Genomic DNA, 19,548 nt, shown 5'->3' with positions numbered 1-19,548 from the left:
AGTAACACACTAGAATGATAATTTTCAAAGCATTACACAGGAAAAGAAAACACCTATGGTATGAAACACTACTGACTCCACATTTAAAAGCTGCACCTGACTGTACTTTACAAATAAGATTATCCCTTTTCATGCACACTCACAGAGCCATTGAGATGGCCGCAGAGTCCTTCAGAATGGAAAACAACACACATTTCAAATAACCTGCCTGTAGTTCTACTCCCCTTAGAGATATTTCTGAAGTAGAGGAAAAAAAAATAACAGACAATAAGAAAGGCCAAACAAGACCACCCCAAGAGTTGCTCAGCACCAGGTTACAGACAGTAACTTGTAAGGCAAACCACCTGCAGCTTCTGGCTGGTCTGGTCATCAGCAGAATGAAAATGGAACAAGAAGTTCCAGGAGGAGCTTTAGGATGGCCCACAACTTAAAAGAGGTGAATGAGCTGATAAAAGCAAGAATCGAAGGAAGTGCTCCATGCTGACTCAAAAGCAAAGAAATGCGAACCAGCCATAGCCCTACTTGGGCAGATTATAACGGAAGTTTTGAAAGAATCTTCTGGCAGCCTGAAAGGAGGAAAGGACTTAATGAATTTTAATACCAAGAGTCATCATTTTATCGGCAAGATTATAAAATACGGCTGTTTTGATAAAAAGAGACAGTAACATCTCAGGATGTCCCTTTCAATTCTATGTTTTAAGTGGTACAAAAAGCACACAATTTGTCTCTGACAGAATTTCTGCTAACATTTCTTATCCACATATGAAGTAAAGTAATTCACTATTACTGGACTTTTTTAAAAAATCAAGTAGGTGGAACGCTGTGAAGAGATTGACTTGACTAAAATTAAAATTGGTTAAGGGTGTTCAGCTTTTGAGTACTTGAAAAAATTCTCTGGTATCCAAGCACTCTTTTGTGCCACCTCCCATATTATCCTCACAGCTGGAATACATGAAATGTGGTAAGAGTTGTTTGCCTTCTTAACACAAGGTAGCAGACTTTGTGAAGCCTCTAAGTCCCTAAAATGCTCCTTTCATATAGGAATCAAACCCCTTTGACATCATAGATTATTTATTCCTTGGTTTTCTGGACGTCAAGGTTTTTCCTGTTTTATCAGTGTCGCACTTCTTTCCTCACAAAGTTCCTCTTTAATCATATGTAAGAGCATTCTTTTTTTCTCTCTCACTTCCACCCCTCCCTAAAGTATCTCTTTTTACACCTCTTCCCTAAATCCTTTCAACACAAGTTATATTTTTCTTCCCTTCCTGAGAAACACGTTTGGCTGTTCCTTTTGATTCTTTTCTCCAAATAACTTCCTTCTGTTTGCTCTTGCCTCTAATAATGAATGCTTTGTGAAAGTCTGCACCTTTTTCTTCTCCACAAAATGGGTTTTGCTCTCTCAACCATGCAATGGACTGTCCCTTCTTTGAACTAACAAATTTTTCCATTATACTTCCCCATCACTTATTGTTTTCAAGACCAGATAATTTCAGTCTGGCAATACACTTCCCTTTTTCAAATTTTACTTAATTTTACTCATGTAACATTTCTTCCCCACTTTGATGATCTAAACAGTCACACTGTACCAACAGTTGCTTATTTACTGGGGAAATATTTAGGATACTAATCACTAAGGATACTGCCATACTACAACTCCCTCATGAATTGGATGAGACAAGATCACATGTATCTCAAGAAATTTTAATTTTTAAGAATCCTACAATTCATTTAAAAATTACCCTAAAGTCCAGTAACTATAATAAGTGCATGAAATGTCAGTTGTGTTGATTCAGATGGCAGTTTTAACAAATACAAAAATTTGCGTCTATGGCTGTATCAAAAATAATTAACCATTGTTGGAAAAAATTGCGTTTCTTCTATTCCATTTTAAACATTTTAATAATATTTCCTGCAATGCTACATACAAGAAACTATTTTAAATAACATTAATACATATTAAAAAAAAGTCAGAGAACCTGAAGTTAGAAAGATTTCATCTTTCTCTCACATAATAAAAGACATAATACATATGATTCATTCAAACAACTATATTACAATAACAGTAAGAAAATGCTTAAATAAAAATATTTAAATGAGGGAGCTAAAATTCAGGCATCTAAAGCCATCTGTAGGCACTGAATAGCTGGTTTAATTTTCAAGATTGCAAATACTTTGAACTTCCAAAGAGCTGAAGGTGACCAACACATACAGAAGTCCCATTAGCATTTATCCATGTAATCTACTCATCTGAGTAGGTCCATCAAATTAAAAAGCATTGTATACATAAAGCAGATGACTAATGTTTACAAGATTAAACTATATGCTGATATATGGATTCAGTTGTCTTATTTAAATCTCAAAATTTAAAACTTTCAATCACAACAGTTAAAATACAATTTGTTTATTTCATTATGCATTTTGGATGTGTGCAGTAGTCTTCTAAAACTTATGCTGTGAGGAACTCCCAGTAGATTTTAAAATAGAGCAATTAGTACTTTTTTTTCCGATATGGCAACCAGAGTCCTCATGATCAATTTGAAATTCAGGTCTAAAAATAAGAGAAATCACTGAGAAGCCATAAGTTTCCTTATTGACCGTATTATTTGCACGGCTTGAAAGCAGAGATTTCTACTCAGAAATTGATGACATAGGTCTGGAATTTGACGTGTAACTTCCTAAGGGCTTATAAAAGAAACTTCATCTTTTATACTGCAAGTTTAAGCAGGGATCAGTATATACAGTTAAATAAACACCTCTAAATGCTTCATTAAAATCAGGATACTGGCCATCACAACACCATTAATATCAGTTAGTCAAACATCTTTTCAGTTGCTAAATGAACATACACTTTTCAACACAAGGAGTTTTAACCATTCACCCATTAATAGTGACCAGATCAGTATCACATTATTATTTGCCTTTTCTATTTTTGTTCTAATAAATCCCAACAGGAAAATAATTAGGTTGCTCATTTTAGCACAAAGAAAACAGGCTGAGTCCTGCAGACACTTTCCAAGTGTCTAATTTTATAAATGCTGATAGTCATATTCTTCTACAGAAAATAAAACCTGTGACAAAATGTGTGGACAATAACAGTCGTTATTGGTGTCAAGTCTACAATGGACAGAGAGCTGCAACACTGAAATTGCAAGGTAAGAACGTATCATCAACTCTTTAGGCAATTTAAAACTTGATGAAGGATTCATCTGCTCTTTATTGTGTCTACTCAGATATCTTCAGCTACCTCCAATCCACCTTGGTTTCAGAAAAAAGCTCTCATGTACTGTAGTTCCACCCAAGTTTTTAAAAGCAAACCAAACTATAATCATTAAGGCTGTTTTATGTCTGTGTCAACTGGATTTACTTAGACCAAAAGGAACAAAGACTTTGAGGACCCTCAAGTGGAGTGAGCAGTCTTGTCAATATTCCAGGAAAAGTCATTGCATTCATTGGAATAATTAGTCACCAACATCACCATCTCTGTCACCTATGAGCCACAGAAAATGAAAACCTGTAGCTAATAAGGCAGTTCCAAGCAGATCTCCCAGTGCAGTAAGATAAGGGATAGAAAAACTATCGGGGTCTTTTCCTTTTTTCCAGAAGTCGTGCACCATCCAGTCAGCAATCCACAACAAAGTAAACACCTACACAACATCAAACAAATAAAATCTGTATTATTATCCTGTAAATTACATCAAAAGGAAGTCAATAGCCATCATTATTGTCTCCATACTAGACCAAAGTGTTGCATACCATTGCTTTTGAAAAATACAAATAATTAATATGAATTAATTCCAGATAATTAAAGTGCTGCACAGCCAGAGAGAAGGAGTCTTAGACAATTTCTCTCAATCACAGGCATTGCTGGAAGGAACATACAGAACTACTGAAAGCATTTTTTACCCAGACTATGCTTGAGGATTTCTGAAAATGGCAGGAAAAGCCAAAAAAGTTCCACCAAACACACAACTGCATTTCTCTTATAACACATCAGTCTGTAGAGAGAGAAAATAAGTAGGGCTTTGAGATAATTCAGAACCAAATCATGTTGCCCCACATGAACACACTCAACCCAGGCATAATTCCTGTTTGGACAGGTCTAGTACTGAAATCAGATGTGATGTAAAGAATAACAGGTCAAATTGACAACAGTTTCACCTGGGTTGTGTGAACTGCAACAAATGGCCTAGAATCTACTTTTATGGCTAAAAAACCACCTTCAGCCCTTCTGCAATAAGGCACACCTGCAATGTATATTATGAAATTGTCACTCCAGGCTGAATTTTTCCCAAAGTAAAAGATTTAATTCCCATCTGTGAATGTCTGAACATTTGAGGGGCTTGATATTCATATGAAAGATATGCATAACGATTAACCCAATTTTAGAAAAGAATCCTTTTAATGTTGCACAGCTGTATGATAGGGGATTCTGGTTCAGTGGAATCATGTGGCGTGGAATGGTACAAGATGAATGGAGAAAGGGCCACTGAGTTTCATTTCTTCTTGTAGCCTCTAAGGAGATGCTTAAGTTGAAATAAATTCTGTATTTTAGGTATTTTTAGTTAATCAGATCTTTAAGAAGGGTAAACTTAAGACATGTACCACCATAATTAATTTTTCAAAACTCCAGTATCTACATTTAAAATAATGTAGGTATCAAAAGTAGTGAAAAGTACGACAATATTTTATTTACTAAATGATCAATTATCAGCATCAAAAGCACGCTTATAAATGCATACACTCATATAGCTGAAAGACACTTCTCCACTATAAGTACAGCAAAATGAATATCATACAAATAATTGTGTTGAAAAAGTTTCTCAATTAATCCTTGCTTTTCAAAACTGTATGTTAAAATACAAGCCTGAATTTTTAATTAAAAAAAAAAAGAAAAAAAGGGAGAAAGGAAGAGTATTTGCTTAATGAAAAATGCATGGCTTATTTATATAAATGTATCTTTTGAAAAGGGAACTCTGTAGTCTAAGCTAATTATGCAAGTCCTAGGTGCGCTGACTGGAATCCAAACAAATATATTTAAAACAGATGTTTTCTTTGGAAGACGATCAGATTCCTTGAGTCAGCTCCTTCTTCTTACAGAGGCAAAAAGAGGCCTGTTTATAAAAGATCCTGCACATTCCCATCTCCTGCAGGATGTGCTTAGAGGACGCTGCAGTGCCCCACATCCACAATGATTACACATGTTCTATTGGAAGATGGGAGCACCCATTCCAAGAAAAATATACACTGCCTTTATATAACACAACCAATTAGACATAACACACACACTCCATTTTAGATGACAGTATTCACTTTTGACTCTTAAAAATCACAACATGAAAACCTTTCAGTTGGCTATGTTTTCCATGCTGAAATTAGACTACAGTGTTAAGTGGGCAGTTTGGAAACTCAGCTTTTGTGAACCTTCCCAAATATTTTTTTTGCTGTATTAATGTACAGGTGCACAACAAATAATGCAAATTATAACAAGTCTGCATTTTGTAAGTCATAAGAAAAATTTACAGCAGATTATATTAACTGGTGCTTGTAACAGTATGTGATGGCAATCAGGACTTTGTGCTCACAGATTAAGTAATGAGACTGCAGTTCCAGCCTTCACTTATTTTGGTGAAGGAATGATGCGATCATTCATCATGCATCTGCATGGCTAGAAACTCACATATATTTAAGAATTATTTGGCTCAGTCTTTGGAAATGGTTACTTATTTGTTCACATCAGTATTTAATGCAAGACGGAATCGATGTGACTAAGACTTCAAGAAGATTTTGCTTCTCATCACTGTTAAAACAAGGCAATCAAAGTCATCAATCAAATGATTATTTTGGGGGAAAAATAAAATAAAGGGAAAAAAAGAAAATAAGTACCCTACTATGAGTTTGCTGAATTTTTGAAAGAGTCTTGAATTCAAAGTGATAAGTGACTCATAAAGATCTGACAGATTAAAAAAAAGTTGTAAAAGAGACATTGCAAGATGACACTTCACATTTTGTGAGACTTTTTATTTATCAGTGACAGATACTTCTGTCAGTAAATTGATGCAGATGGCACAGCAGTACAAACACTGCATTTCTGCCCTGCAGCCATGCTATGAAGAAGAAAGCCTTACTTCTCCCAATGGTAAACCAGCTGGTTTTGAGGGGAAAGAAAAAGGGATGAACATCATAGAAAAGCCTAATAATACAGTACAAAAATTATTTAGCATAGAAATTATTTAATATAGAGTTTTCTGCAAAAAGGGAGATGAGTAGTAGTAGAATTATGAAAAAAAGCTCTAGGAATTCTTCCATTCTGAAGGATGAAATAACTGCAGGCTTTAAGAAAGGGAAAAAATAACCAAATATCTATCTATATAAATAGATCTTGCTAAGAAAAGAAAAGACACTCAATAGTCACTGATCAAGAAAAAAAAAGGGTCCAGAGACAGGATTGCAAAAATACTAGTAAAATTCCAGATGTTTTAAAAGGAAAATCATGCTATATTATTATCGTTATTACAGGGGAAAAAATCACAATCAAAAGAGAGGAAAATGAAACTAAAGGCATGATCAGACTTAGACTGCATTTCTAAAAATCACCCTTTGGTCTCACTGTCAAAAAAAGTCCTCAGAAGCAGCAGAATACAGAAATTAGAGTAGGAGGGAGGGGAAAATCTTGAAAAATCCTAATGATGAAGAATCTAAAAATAAGGAATATAAGTACTCACATTATTTGGTACAATAAAGGATGGAAATTGAGAGTAATTCTTGATACTGAACTTTCTGACTCAAATCATGAATTTCAGATTGGAAGTGAAATAACATGAATACTTAAATATGAGTGAGCTTTACTATTTTGAAAGTTCAAATCTTATTACTGCAAGACTAGAAATGGGAACATAACAGACTACAAAGCAGTTTTTTTTTCCTTTGTTATTGTGTACTAAATTTACTTTCATTCTTTCAAGGTCTTTAGATACAAATAACAAAGAAAGTTAGGTGAAGAAAAGTTATTTTTGATCTTTTGCATGTAGTACATCTGTATTTTCTCATGAAAATAATTTCTTATGATTCCTAAAATGGGAAAAGACCAAAATTCTATTATTTAAAATAAAAATACATAACTCCTTCCAAACATTCTTAATACTGTCTAGGCTTCCTATAGCCTAATTAATAAGTTGCAGGATGCTACAATATTTTTATTATTTCTTTCATCTGGAATGTCAATTTGTCATGTGGACATGTCAAATTGGATGCATGTGGATGCATGTCAAATTCACAGTGATAAAAGTGTAATATTCAAATGAAGAATATTTGTAAAACAGCATAGAATTGTTCACTTTTATTATTTGCTGTGATAAGTGAATTGCAACACCAAGCTGGAAAATTAAACTGTTAAACTGCCTGTTGCTATTACTGATGATTCCACCTTAAATTTTTTCCATCTGAAGATGCATTACAAAATAGTTGCATTCAACTACCTTAGACAGGAAACACAGATGTAAATAAACTAAGATAATATTTTTCAAATGTGTTTTAAGTCTCCTTTACTTTCAAAATTATACTGAATCAAAATTTACCCATAAGTGCACTATGAAAAGATCCGGCAATTACTGGATAAGAACTCTTACAAATCTATGAAATTCGAATGTAAGTTTATTTATTTGTTATTTTAATTATGACTAAAAAATCCCATTTAAGAATCTCTAAAGACTACTGTGTTCTGACTGTCGTTCTCACCAGAGTTATGATTTAAGTCTTCCAGTGGCTTTGACCCTTCATGAAGTTCATTTTCAAATTATGCATGACATGTCTCCAATTTTAAATGGCTTTTGATGAAGTAGTAACTGTAAAGTGCTTGTAGTAGATCTACACTGAACTCTCTGAGTTTCCATTTCTACAGTCAGAAATTTGTAGTCAGTGAACTCTCAGACTAGGAACTACACCCATTTTTCAAAAGACATTTTTCTGTATGATTTTCTCTGGTAGAGTATCTGGCATGTGTCATGTCCAGAGGGGACAAGACACTGTTTCCTCCAAACATGCAGAGATTTCCTTTAATGCCTGGCTGCAAAGAAACCACTGAACAGCAAGCTTTTTCTTGTTGCTGTTGTTTCTGTTGTAGGTAAATGGCATCAGCTCCTCTAAGGTATCCAAGTATCCAGACAGCACAGCATACACTGATGTCACCCTAAGACCTCTTTGAAGTAAAAAAAAGAAACCGCTTTAACTGAAGTTGTTTCTGAGTCAATTTCATTATATTGACCTAATTTTGTGGGAAGGAACTCTTTTTTTTTTTTTTAGATTTCATATTTCATATAAGTTTTTCATATTGTCATCTTGATTTCTTTGTAGCTTTGCCAGACACCCTGGTTTCACCAAAACAGTCCTAATTTCAGGCTGTTTCTCAGCTACTCGCTAACATGTGTAACCCAGACCAGTAAGTGCTCTGGTATGCTCATACACAAGCACTTTGAGCCCAGCCTTCTGGAGGCAAAAATGACAAATCCCTGCTATGACTCGGTAGGAGCTGGGCTTCTACCCCAGACAGCAACATGGCTGGAAAGGAAGGAGCTGTTGTACCCATGGTCAGACCCCAATGAGTCTAGCAAGTCTGCTTGTCATGCTGCAAGGAGAAAGCACTGAACATACAGAACTGTCCAGATTTGGGCTTGGCTTTCTGTATTTCCTTGAAATATAGTCTCTTTAGCAGTTATACACTTCATCTTTTGGAAGTAACCTTTCCTGTTAGAAAAAGCAATATTTGAAATGCATCAATATTTTGTCTATAAACACAACCTTCCTTTTTTCTCTGTAACGTACAGTATATCCCACAAGCTATGTTTCCACATTAAAGAGGCCCATACCATCATTAGAAGCCTCACATTGGTGAGAAATCCTAGACATTTTTGATGTAAGCTGGAAATCGTTATAAGCACTGCTGAATTCTTGGTTTTCTATTGCCCCAAACAGCCCTGAAGCACTGCAAAAGTGACTTCACAGCTGTGCACATCTGACCTTCACTGGGTAAGAAGAATTTTGGAATTACTTATTTGCTTGGTAATAGCTCTGGGAATCTCCTATTGTTTGTTTATTCCCTGAGACTTTAACATAACTGTGTGTTCAGATTTGGTCAGTAGGTGTGAAAATTCCTGACAGGGCATTTTACTGGCTCAGTGAGAACACACAGAATAGAGGCTGCCTTTGAGCGCCCTGAGCCGTGCACCAGGACTGACAGCTTGGCAATTCCAGTGCTGCTCTCCTTCTGCTGCAGCCTGACAAGACAGGGGATGAAGCTCTACTTGATGCACAGCCTCAAACAGAAAAAAAATACTTGTGCCTTTGTGGGGAACAAGAGGAGGACTGTTTCCCAGTTAACAGAACCTTCATCTGTCAAATGCCATATTATAACTGCATGCAGTATGCTGGTGCATGTTTGTGGCTTGCTCTTGTAAGACTTTCAAGGAAAGAATTTTCTTTTTGAACACTCACCAAATCCAACAGCACTTTATAATATTATACTGGCTTTGATTAGGCACATTGGCTTGCCCTGATACTGTACAGTGCATTGTGTGAAGCATCCTCATGCTTACAGGGTATACAATCCCCATTGTGCCTTTCATTGCATTTTCCTCTGGTGCTGCCATTCATAAACACAGAAAAGTCTCTTCACTACAGAGCTAAACCTTTTAGACTTCAGCCTAAAAGTTTTACCTGAATGCAGATTAATATAAATAATTGTGCAGTTTTTCCCCCTTTATGGAAAAATAATTGTGAAATCCCAGCCCCTCTCAAGTTAAAGTGAGTACAGCCTTGGATGTCAAGACAATCAGTTTATAAATTTAATTGAAGAACATTTCAAGAATGTATATTTATTTAAAGATTAGAAACAGCTGTATTATTAAGGATAGGAAAATGAAAATGAAATTAAATAAAATGTTTTCTGGTTTTTCTTAAGCTTGGAAACCCAGAACAGTCTCATTCACAGAGAATCAAAAAGAATGCAAACCATAGCTCTGACTACTCATATTACTTAAAATATCTTAATGTAATGATTTTTAGAAAAAAACTGCTTATTCAGGGAAACTGCACTTCGTTTTATTACACAGCATATTTTCAACCAATAAAAAGTGAATTATACTATTGATAATACATCACGGCATGTTAATTATTTAGTTCCCATAAATAGCTTATTTTAATGAAATGCTGTGGAGAAAATATCTAAGAATACCTCAGAACAGGTAGGGAGATGAGATGAAAGAAGCTGGTAGGCCTGGGTGGTGAAAAAAACAATCAAAGATGAATTTCATCAGATTTGGTTGAAAATTAAACTATCTGAGTGGAACTTCAGTGATGCTGCACAGAGCTTTCAATGCAAATAAATTCCATTTTTATCACTTTGGGATGGATAGTGTAGTTTACAGGCAATTTGAAAAAGTCTTGTTAAAATGGAAAATAGAATTCATATACATGTTACAGTTTTACTGTAGAAATAATGTAGGATAGCATAAACTGATAGAGACAGAGAAAAATATAAAAGGAATAATCAATATCTTTGCATTAACATTTTCTTGATTTTTTTCCCATTTACTCCAACATTCCATTTAGAGTTCTACATTTGCCATTTCTCTAACCCTTTCCTCTCCATTTTAAATAAACAGAGATGGACTGTCAGAAATAATAAACAGAATCAAAGTCAATTAACAATCTATTGCAGTCCACTGTGAAATATGTCATTAAATAATTTAACACCTTACAATAGTCACTTGAATGTTAAAGACATAAAACTAATTTAATTGCTGTTGTTATTTTTTAATTTAGCATTATTTTTTAACATAGTGAGGAAAAACCTACATAGCTGGTATATTGCCATAATCATTTTTAGCAACACTTTCTGGCCCCCAGCTCAATACAAGTAAGGGATGGCAAAGGTCAAAACAGTGATATCAACACTGTATTCTGCTAAATTATCATCTACCACCTCAAACACAAAATATCCAGCTTGCAAGCAGGATTTTAATTTTTGACATCCATTTTCATGTATCTTCCACGCAAAGTGAAAATAAATCAAAGTCCAACATATTATAAAAAAGAGAATGCAGATCTCTCACTGCTCAAAAGACTGTTAATGCATTTAGTTTGTTGTTAATTGAAATAATAATACTTAGCTGTGAGGCTTTTCAGTTTTACAGCGGAACTGGTAAAGCTCTCACTGAGAGGGCAAAAATATAAAAGAATTCAGGAAAAATAAGATCAGTAGCTATTAGGTTATGCCAAAATAAATGGCAGATTGAAAACTGGTTTTTACTGTTTGCAGGCGTATAGATGTTGTCACTGAAAAAGGGAAGAGGAATGAGTACAAATATTTAAGTGCTTTCCTTGAGACAGGAGAAACTTAAAAGCATGAAACTGCAGTAAGAAGTACTACGGACCGACAGGTAAATAAACTGTGATGAAGATTTAAGGGTTAAAGCAAGCATCATCTCTCTGAAAACTAAATCTGCTCTAATTAGAGGTATGCAACACTACAATAATCACTACTAGAGAAATGCCAGAATAATCCAAATGGGGAATCTATTAAATATTTCCAGGTCTTTAAAACCAAAGGGTTTCAAATTGTAAATATGTCAAGACCCATGAGAAGTTATAGTTTGCAATACTGGTACTCAGTTTCCAAGTAAATACATCTCAAATTGCCTTTTATGACTAAAGACAGAAGATAGAGAGGAAAAAATAATCCATAAAAGGGAGCAGGGAAAAAAAAGAGAAAAGCTCTGTGTCTGCTTTCTTGGTGAAAAATCAAGAAAATCAGGTGTGGCCTGATGTACTGCAATAGACATACATGACTAAAATCTGAATACTCCAATCAGATCCTGAATTAATGAAAATTCAACTTTACACCTGTATACGTGCTGCTGCTGGGTTTAAATTACTATGTCATTTGAGAGTTCTGCCATAATGCCTCAGGTTTTCAGGTGAAAACCTGAGATTTCTGCATTTGTCAAGTCTTGCTGCTGAAGAAATTGTCCCTAAACATGCTGTGATTGTAGTTCTCTGAGCAGGAGAACTGGATTTATGAATTCAGGTTGATTCCCACAGGAAATCTTGGAAGTTTAATACTGACGGGAATCACTCTGCAATCTTCCATTACCAGGGGCTGTTGCCCCAACCCAGACAGAACAGACAGAGTAAAGGAATAGCATCATTTCCTCAGGAAAACACATTATAAAGCAAGTGATAAGGTTGGAAACTAGGAATATTATATAAGAAGGAAATGAAAACTAATTTATGTCTTTTAGTATGACACTCTCACTTGCAAAGGTTGAAACATTACCAGTCATGTTCTACCAGAAAGGTATAAAATTCCCATGTAAAACTGTAACAGTTTTTGAAACCTGTCCTTATTGAGATAGCAGTGTGAAAAAAATGGGACAATTCAGAACATTAAAAATTATCATTTCATTAAGTATTGACCTGTTGATAATGTCATTGTTTGTTTTCTAAAACTTAATTGGTCACATTTTTTTAAGTAGCACATATATTTATATTATGGATATTGCAATTACATTTCTACTGTGTAACACAAACAGTCACTTTTTGGTTTTAAGGTGTAATGAAACATTATAGTTAATTCAGGCAAGTTATACCTAAAAATTAGGTGTGGCTTTAATAAAATATTTTATTTTGTATTAGTGATTTCTCAAAATGAAATCATTTCACTTTAAGACATTGCTATTTCAAAAGGCATCTTTCAAGAACTGCCCTTGCTGGCTATGAACAGACCATTAGGTAAAACAGCCAAATAAGGTAACGAAGTTTGACAATTAATGCAAGTACAATTTCTTGTACGGTGTTTGCTGTCATATTAATTTAAACTAATAAATATTAAGAACACACCAAGGAAGCTGTAATATTTTCATCTACTGGACTATGTTAACTGAAACAGTAACGTGAACCACTTTAGGAGATTTTTTTAACAGTTTTCCTCGACTTTCATTATTCATAAATGCTACCTTTCTTTCTTTCCATTTCCCTTCTCTTCTTTCCATTTCCCCTCTAGCTGATTACAATGATGGGGGTTTAGATGCAATGGTTCCAAAAGCAGGTGAAAAATACATGACAAGGAGATAATGCAGTCAAGTATGTTCTGCAAAGCACTCACAATAACAGTACACCTGCATAAACTGTATACTTGTGCAGATAATCAGCTAATCCAGAACTGTGCTGAAAGTCTCTATTAAACCACACCTTCTTGTACCCTTCATACAATTTCAGATACCAGAAAAAAAATTATTTTCTTCAAGAACTTGATTTTATACAAGCATTTGCCAGTTGTACTTATTCTTACCTGTAGCAGAGCTGCCAACAAATAGACTGCTATAAAGATGGGGGTTAAGGAAGTATGTCCGCTTTTCATTAAGTGGATAGTGTACAAGAAAATCAAGTGTCCAGGAATCACCAAGAGAAGTAGAACTTGGGCTGATTTGTTATTTACTCCTACAATAAAAAAAAAATAAAAATAAAAAAATACAACATTTGGTTAAGCTCTTCAATTCCTATATTAGATTTTTATTCATTTCAGTATAAAAACTCCCATTTTTGGAATTCCACAGCATTGGCTACTGTGAAACAGGAGGCATTATTTTCCACTAAAAAACTCCAGAGGAATGTCACTGTCTTCCAGAAAAGGTAAGCAGAGCCCTTCTGGAAAAGGGTGCAAACTGCCTTCATTCTGTGCTCATGTAATACCATCTACATTTTTGGACTTCCTAAAGTCTTACTAGTAAAGAGGATCTTTTGGACTCCATATTCAAGACATCCTCAAAAATACCTTATATTTCTAGAAAGTAATCCCACATTTACCACTTTCACATCTGTTTCAATTCATTTAATAAATATGGAAGTGTAATACACAGTGGTGACACATCACATTTCACAACAGTTACTACATCATTAGGAAAGTGCAAATACAGGGGAGGAATAACCTGTGAATAAATAATCTAGAGAAAAAATGGCAAACTGGAAATGGAAAGCAGGGATTTGGCTTAGTAATTATGTCCGTTTGGCCCTAACAGGAAATTGGTTTGAAGTTCTGAAGGCAGACAAAACTTGGGAGCAGGTAGAGAAGCTAAGGAAAGTTGAAGGCTGAAACCTTTCTGAGTGGTTATCCCGGTGTCCTGCCTCACCAGCCTATTCCGGGGCTTCACGCTTCTCTGTGCTCCTCTCTGCTAATCCATCCCTCCGGGAGTTTTCTGTGATTCTCACAGGCAAAAACAGCTGTGTGAGCTGGGTGAGGCTTGGCAGTTTCATTTTCAGGTAAATGAAACTGCCAAGCCTCACCCAGCCTTTGAATTGCACACAGCAAGTTCAGTTCATTGCCATTTCTCACTAGTGATACAGTTTGGCACACAGGGATAAAGAGATGTGAGACAGGATTTTTAACTCAGACATACCTGTACCACAGTATGTTCTGCATGGGTAATAGCAACCCTTGGCCTCCTCTGGCAGCTCTCCAGGAATGCTGTGTAAATGGAGGTAGGTAGAAATTCTGCTAGCTTGAATAGCTACTAGATTGCCACCAATACCTGAAATGCAAAGGGAAACCAATGAAAAATGTTCAAGTATTTTTTTCCTCTAGCAGGCAATATTTTTGCACATTTACCAACTTCCTCTGTGTTTATCACACTACCTTGCAAACAAAAGCCAAAATGAAAAATATCTTTAGAATGTATATTAGTTGTAGACAGGCTACAAGTCATTAAAATCAGTCCAAAAAATGTGGGCTACAGTTTAATGTATCACTGGGAATTTGGAGATCAGTTTTGAACCATGGCAAGAGCAGAAAGTCCAAAAGGTTCAATCTTACGCTTTCTCATAGGTGAAACTCTTTTTTATCACTGCCTCTTCTTTGGAAACCCCTCTTGGATCACCAGAAGTATGACACAGTTGTGAAACTGCTGGATTACCTCCGCAGGGGAATATTTCTGGCCAGGGTAAGTAATGAAAGCTCACTAACACAAACATAAATGCAGATTTCACACACGACCACAGGGCCAGAGAAGGCTTCAAGAGTTAATATATTCATTCCCCTCTGAGACAAAGCATGAGTAACTATAGCCTTCCGCCACTTTTAACTCAGGCTGAAAGAGGAAGATGAGTGTCTGAAGAGCTGATTGTTAAAAGAATGGTAGTGATAGAGATTTTAGTTTCTTTCTGAAAAGGGGCAACGAGTACAAGCTGTACTGGCAGAGTATTCACCTCAATATAAAAAATAAATCTGTTAGGGTGAGAAAAATTCAATGGAACAACCACCCCAGGGACATGGTGGAGTCCACTTCACAGGAGATTTTCTAGATGTGACTGGAGCAGGTGCCAGAAAATCTCATCCAGTCTGCCCTTCTCACATAAGGTTGAGCCAGATGATATTTCGAGGTTCCTTCCACTCTAGGCTGTTTGACGTCCTGTGAATTTTTACTTCAACGAACACATAACTAAAACAACTTGTTACATCCACACTGCAGAGTGCAGTAACATGAAACCCTCCTAATATTATACTTTGTTGCTGTCTACTTGCATATCAAGCACATGCTTTTTCTTTCCCTGATTTGGATGCTTTACATAGCAATGGGTTGGTCTGAGAAGATGCAGAAGTAATGCAGATCTTGTCCCCACATCAGAAGGAGAAAGGCCTTGTTTATTGTAGTTGAATTAATTTGTTTATCTGATGCTTAGGGCTTTGTCTGGTTGCAGAACAAGTATTTGTGGTGAACAGAAGGTACTGTTTCCCAAATTCTTTTGGTGATTACAGAGTGGTTAGCACAGAGATCTAATACTGAGATCTGAAAGATGTCCTGCCTCACTGCTAGTTAATGATAATAAATGGCTGAAGCTAACAAGAAAGGCCTTTTAAGAAAAATGTCAGATACAAATCAGGAAATGCATGTTCCCAGTCAGGAGAAACAGGGATAAAAGAAGAACTACCAAAAGGCTGAGTGAGAGTTAGCAAAGAAAATTAAAACAGTAGTAGATCTTTCTTCAGATGAACTACAAGAAAAGTACCAAAGTAAGGAATTTATCTAAATTAGGAGAGATTTAAAATTATTTAAACTAATCTAAATAGGACTCAAAATGTGTCCTTCCATTGAGAATAATAAATTAGATATTTTTGACTAGGGAGAATAAGATACAGAAAGAGAGGCAGAAGTAAAATTAAGGATCAATGTACTACATTTGGAAGGGGATCAGGTAACTTCAATGACTGAATTATGAAAAAGCTGTCATGTAAAACCTCATCTTAATAGAGCTACAAAGTGGAGATAGTGCCATATAACTGGAAAATATGAAAGTTTCTGCTAAAAGTGAGGCCATAAAGGCAATCTGGGTAATTACAATCAGGCTAAAAACTGCAATAATTGATTTATGCACAACAATATTAAGAGAAAAAAAATAGTAAAATATTCTGCAACTATCTGCTTCTCTTATAGCACTACAAAAAGAAATAAAAGACAGAAGTACATAGGGCTCGTTTCAGTTTTTAGCAATGCACCTACAAACCACTTTGGCACAACTCTCTAGATTTTAAACATTTTCTAGGATGTATGTAGTCTTCTTTTGTGACTGATAATTATTTGCTTCAACAAATTCAGACACAGAAATATAACAGGTGATCTGGACTTTTTTTCCCAGTTAACAATACAGGAAACTGAATGAGATAAAAGAATTAAGGAAGATAGAAATAAATTCACTTGAAATGGTGATTAAAAAATCTGTCTGGACAACAGACATTGACAAGTCTATGAAAGAAGGTGTAAGATTGGTTGTCAATCCTTTGATGGAAAGCTATTAATGACAAACCTTTTCACTTTTATACCCATCATTTAGAGAAAGTATTCCCCAAGCCCTATTGCTCATGTAGATAGCAAGAAATTACTGACACGTATCAAAAATTATGCTAAAAGAAACTGGCCAGCCATGGAATACAGGTAAAAGAGGTGATAGCTGCTCTGCAAAGGAAGCTGACAAGCTAACCGGAACAGCCAGTGCAGAGTGTGATTTCAAGAGGTGTAACTACAGCTGAGTTGAACAATCTATTTTAGCTAAATGAAAATGAAATATTTGTATGTTTAGCAAAATTATTTTAAATTATATCACTAATATTAGTGATATAATTATAATTTGAACTCACAGAAGATAGTCAGGTATAGTGAAGTGTAAATGCTTCTAGAATCCATAGTCTCAGTCTCAGCCAGCCAACAATGTATGGTGGTCACAGCAGCAGTGACACTGTATTTTAGTTCTGCTCATTCACTATTCAATTTCAATTCCTAAAAACTTGTTTTTGAACTTTTCGACCAATTTCAACCACATCTGACAGAAGGACAGACATGGTAACTACTTCCAGGCATATTTAAACAATCTACCAAAAACAAAACAGCGACTAGATGAATAAAAGAAAAGATCCAAAGCCATGTCCTCAGTGATACCAAAGACAGTAATATGAGCTATATAGTTCATGGCATAAGCATAAGCAGGCCAGCTGGCAAGTCAGCACTCAGCTTGGAGAGAGGCATGATGCCTCTTGCTCAGCCAGCAGCTCAGTGAGCCAGAAGATGAATGGCAATGCTGTGGAAAGCAGAGAGAAAATGGAGATGATGTTGTGAGCAGTGGGTATAGCAGGAACATGAGTCAATACAGAGTACCACAGGCTGAAAAGACTGTCTAAAAACCGTAGGATACAAATGAGAACAGAGTCAGGTCTCACTATTCTGCTGGTCACCGAATGACTCGTATAAGGCTGAATGAATCACTTCATATGTACAGAGATATTCAGTTTGTTTGGTAACAGCAGCTACTGTGCATGTGCAATAACCATCTCAGCTACACCAGATTAATCAGATCTCTGCAAGAAACAGAAAACAGATAAAACTGCATAGGTTGGCAAGGTGTTGATATGTAAAACTGATAACTTCTCAGCATCTTCTGAATGTATAAAATAGTCACATGCTCAGTAGCTGCTCATATTATTAAAAGCTCTGTGGATGTATATGAGGACTGTTTACATCAACATTTGATTAATCCAGAAATTTTTCTCCTGGAAAACACTACTGCAGCCACCATAGCAAATACTATACTACAACATAGGGGGAAACGATTTATTTTAAAAGTAAAATCCAGCAATTATTACTTCATTCCTCTCAGAAGAGCAAATGTGTTTTACTTCAATACGAGAGTGCTGCTTTGTCAATAAGCAAAGACATGTTGTGTGCTAAAGTGCAAAGGATGTCACACTGACTTACAACTTTAAAGGAAATTTAAAACCTCATCATTTTATTAAGGCAGTTAATTAACTGGAAGGAGTAGTTGATAAACCAGAGGGTTGTGCTGCCATTCAGAGGGAACTGGACAGGATGGAGAGCTGGGTAAAGAGAAATCTCCTGAAATTCAACAAAAGGAAGTGCAAAGTCCTCCATCTGAGTAGGAACAACCCCATGCATCATGTTATTATTAACCAGTAAAAAATCATTATTTAGGTACTTGTTTAATACAAGGGGACAACTGTACAACAGGCAACATAAAATGTTCAGAGCAGTATTCAACTACCTATATATATGAACCCTGTCAGTTCCCACTTCATTCTTCTTTTTTGATCATTTCCTTAGATACATATAATTGAAGAATTATTCCTGTAGGAAACTGCCTCAAATTAAAGTATTGAGAGCACCAGATAAAGTGAACATACTCAGCTTTAATGACCACTGCTATGACTGTTCATGAAAATATAAATAGTTGCATGATGAGGCACACAAAAAATTGTGTAAGAACAGGCAAAGCAAACCTGAGATTAAAGACTTTTAGAAACCCAGTTCTATGGACAGGGATTAATCAGCCACAGAATAATGTGTTGTTCCCAAGCAGCTATAATACAGGTTGTAAAATGCCTAAAATCAATTAATATCTACATAAGGGGAAAATCAGGCCAACATAATTCCCAAATTGATCTTTCTTGTAAATCTATCTAAGAGAGGGAAGGCTAGAAGATTCTCATTTTTGCACATTCCTGAGCACAATCCACCGTTCAAAATAGTCAGTTTTGCCAAACAGGCATTTTTGAAGTTCAACATTTGCATCATAATAATGAAATTAAAAGGATGAAAAGAATCTCAGTTGCAATGGTGACTGAAAACTCTAAATTTTGCAATAATCATCTTATTTTTCAGAAAATGCAAGATGAATGCCCCAACCTCTCTACCATTAACTTTTAAAAATCCTGTTTTATGCAAGTGAAATACTTAGATTAGAAACCTAACTAGCTACCTCTTCATATGGGCTTTTCTTCATTTATCTTCCATTTTATTTTGAAGCATGTCTTTTAGTACTTTCAAATGTTTGGGGAAAAGCAGATGGAAAATATTAGCTTTACCAAGATGGACTTTTTTTAGGAGAAAGCTTTATTATATATGCAACTATTACATTCCAAGTTTGATTTGACTCATAAATAATTCCTTTCATATGACTAATAAAAAATGTCAAGAAATGAAAATGCTCTGGATATAA

The 19,548-nt window shown here is 35.4% G+C and overlaps 1 protein-coding gene across 3 annotated transcripts in view; it reads right to left on the bottom strand.

Moving 5' to 3' along the window:
* Window positions 1-19,548, bottom strand: part of SLC41A2 (solute carrier family 41 member 2) — a 60,937-nt gene that overhangs the window by 15,543 nt on the left and 25,846 nt on the right. The window contains exons 9-11 of one of the 3 annotated variants that reach the window (XM_054277474.1): window positions 14,448-14,579; window positions 13,343-13,491; window positions 3,292-3,644 (exon numbers count right to left, since the gene is read on the bottom strand). In XM_054277474.1, the coding sequence (XP_054133449.1) occupies window positions 3,459-3,644; window positions 13,343-13,491; window positions 14,448-14,579 (467 nt within the window). In that variant the 3' untranslated portion in view covers window positions 3,292-3,458. Of the gene's footprint in view, window positions 1-3,291; window positions 3,645-6,229; window positions 8,740-13,342; window positions 13,492-14,447; window positions 14,580-19,548 lie in introns of those variants that run through there. The other 2 variants (XM_054277478.1, XM_054277481.1) reach the window with 2 other exon arrangements.

This window comes from Melozone crissalis, unplaced genomic scaffold (genome assembly GCF_028551555.1).
Source record: "Melozone crissalis strain CALT ecotype California unplaced genomic scaffold, PUWL_Pcris_2 ptg000004l_1, whole genome shotgun sequence".
Classification (NCBI taxonomy): domain Eukaryota; kingdom Metazoa; phylum Chordata; class Aves; order Passeriformes; family Passerellidae; genus Melozone; species Melozone crissalis.
Note: the sequence above shows the minus strand (reverse complement) of the source record. Positions and strands in the feature narration are given on the sequence as shown.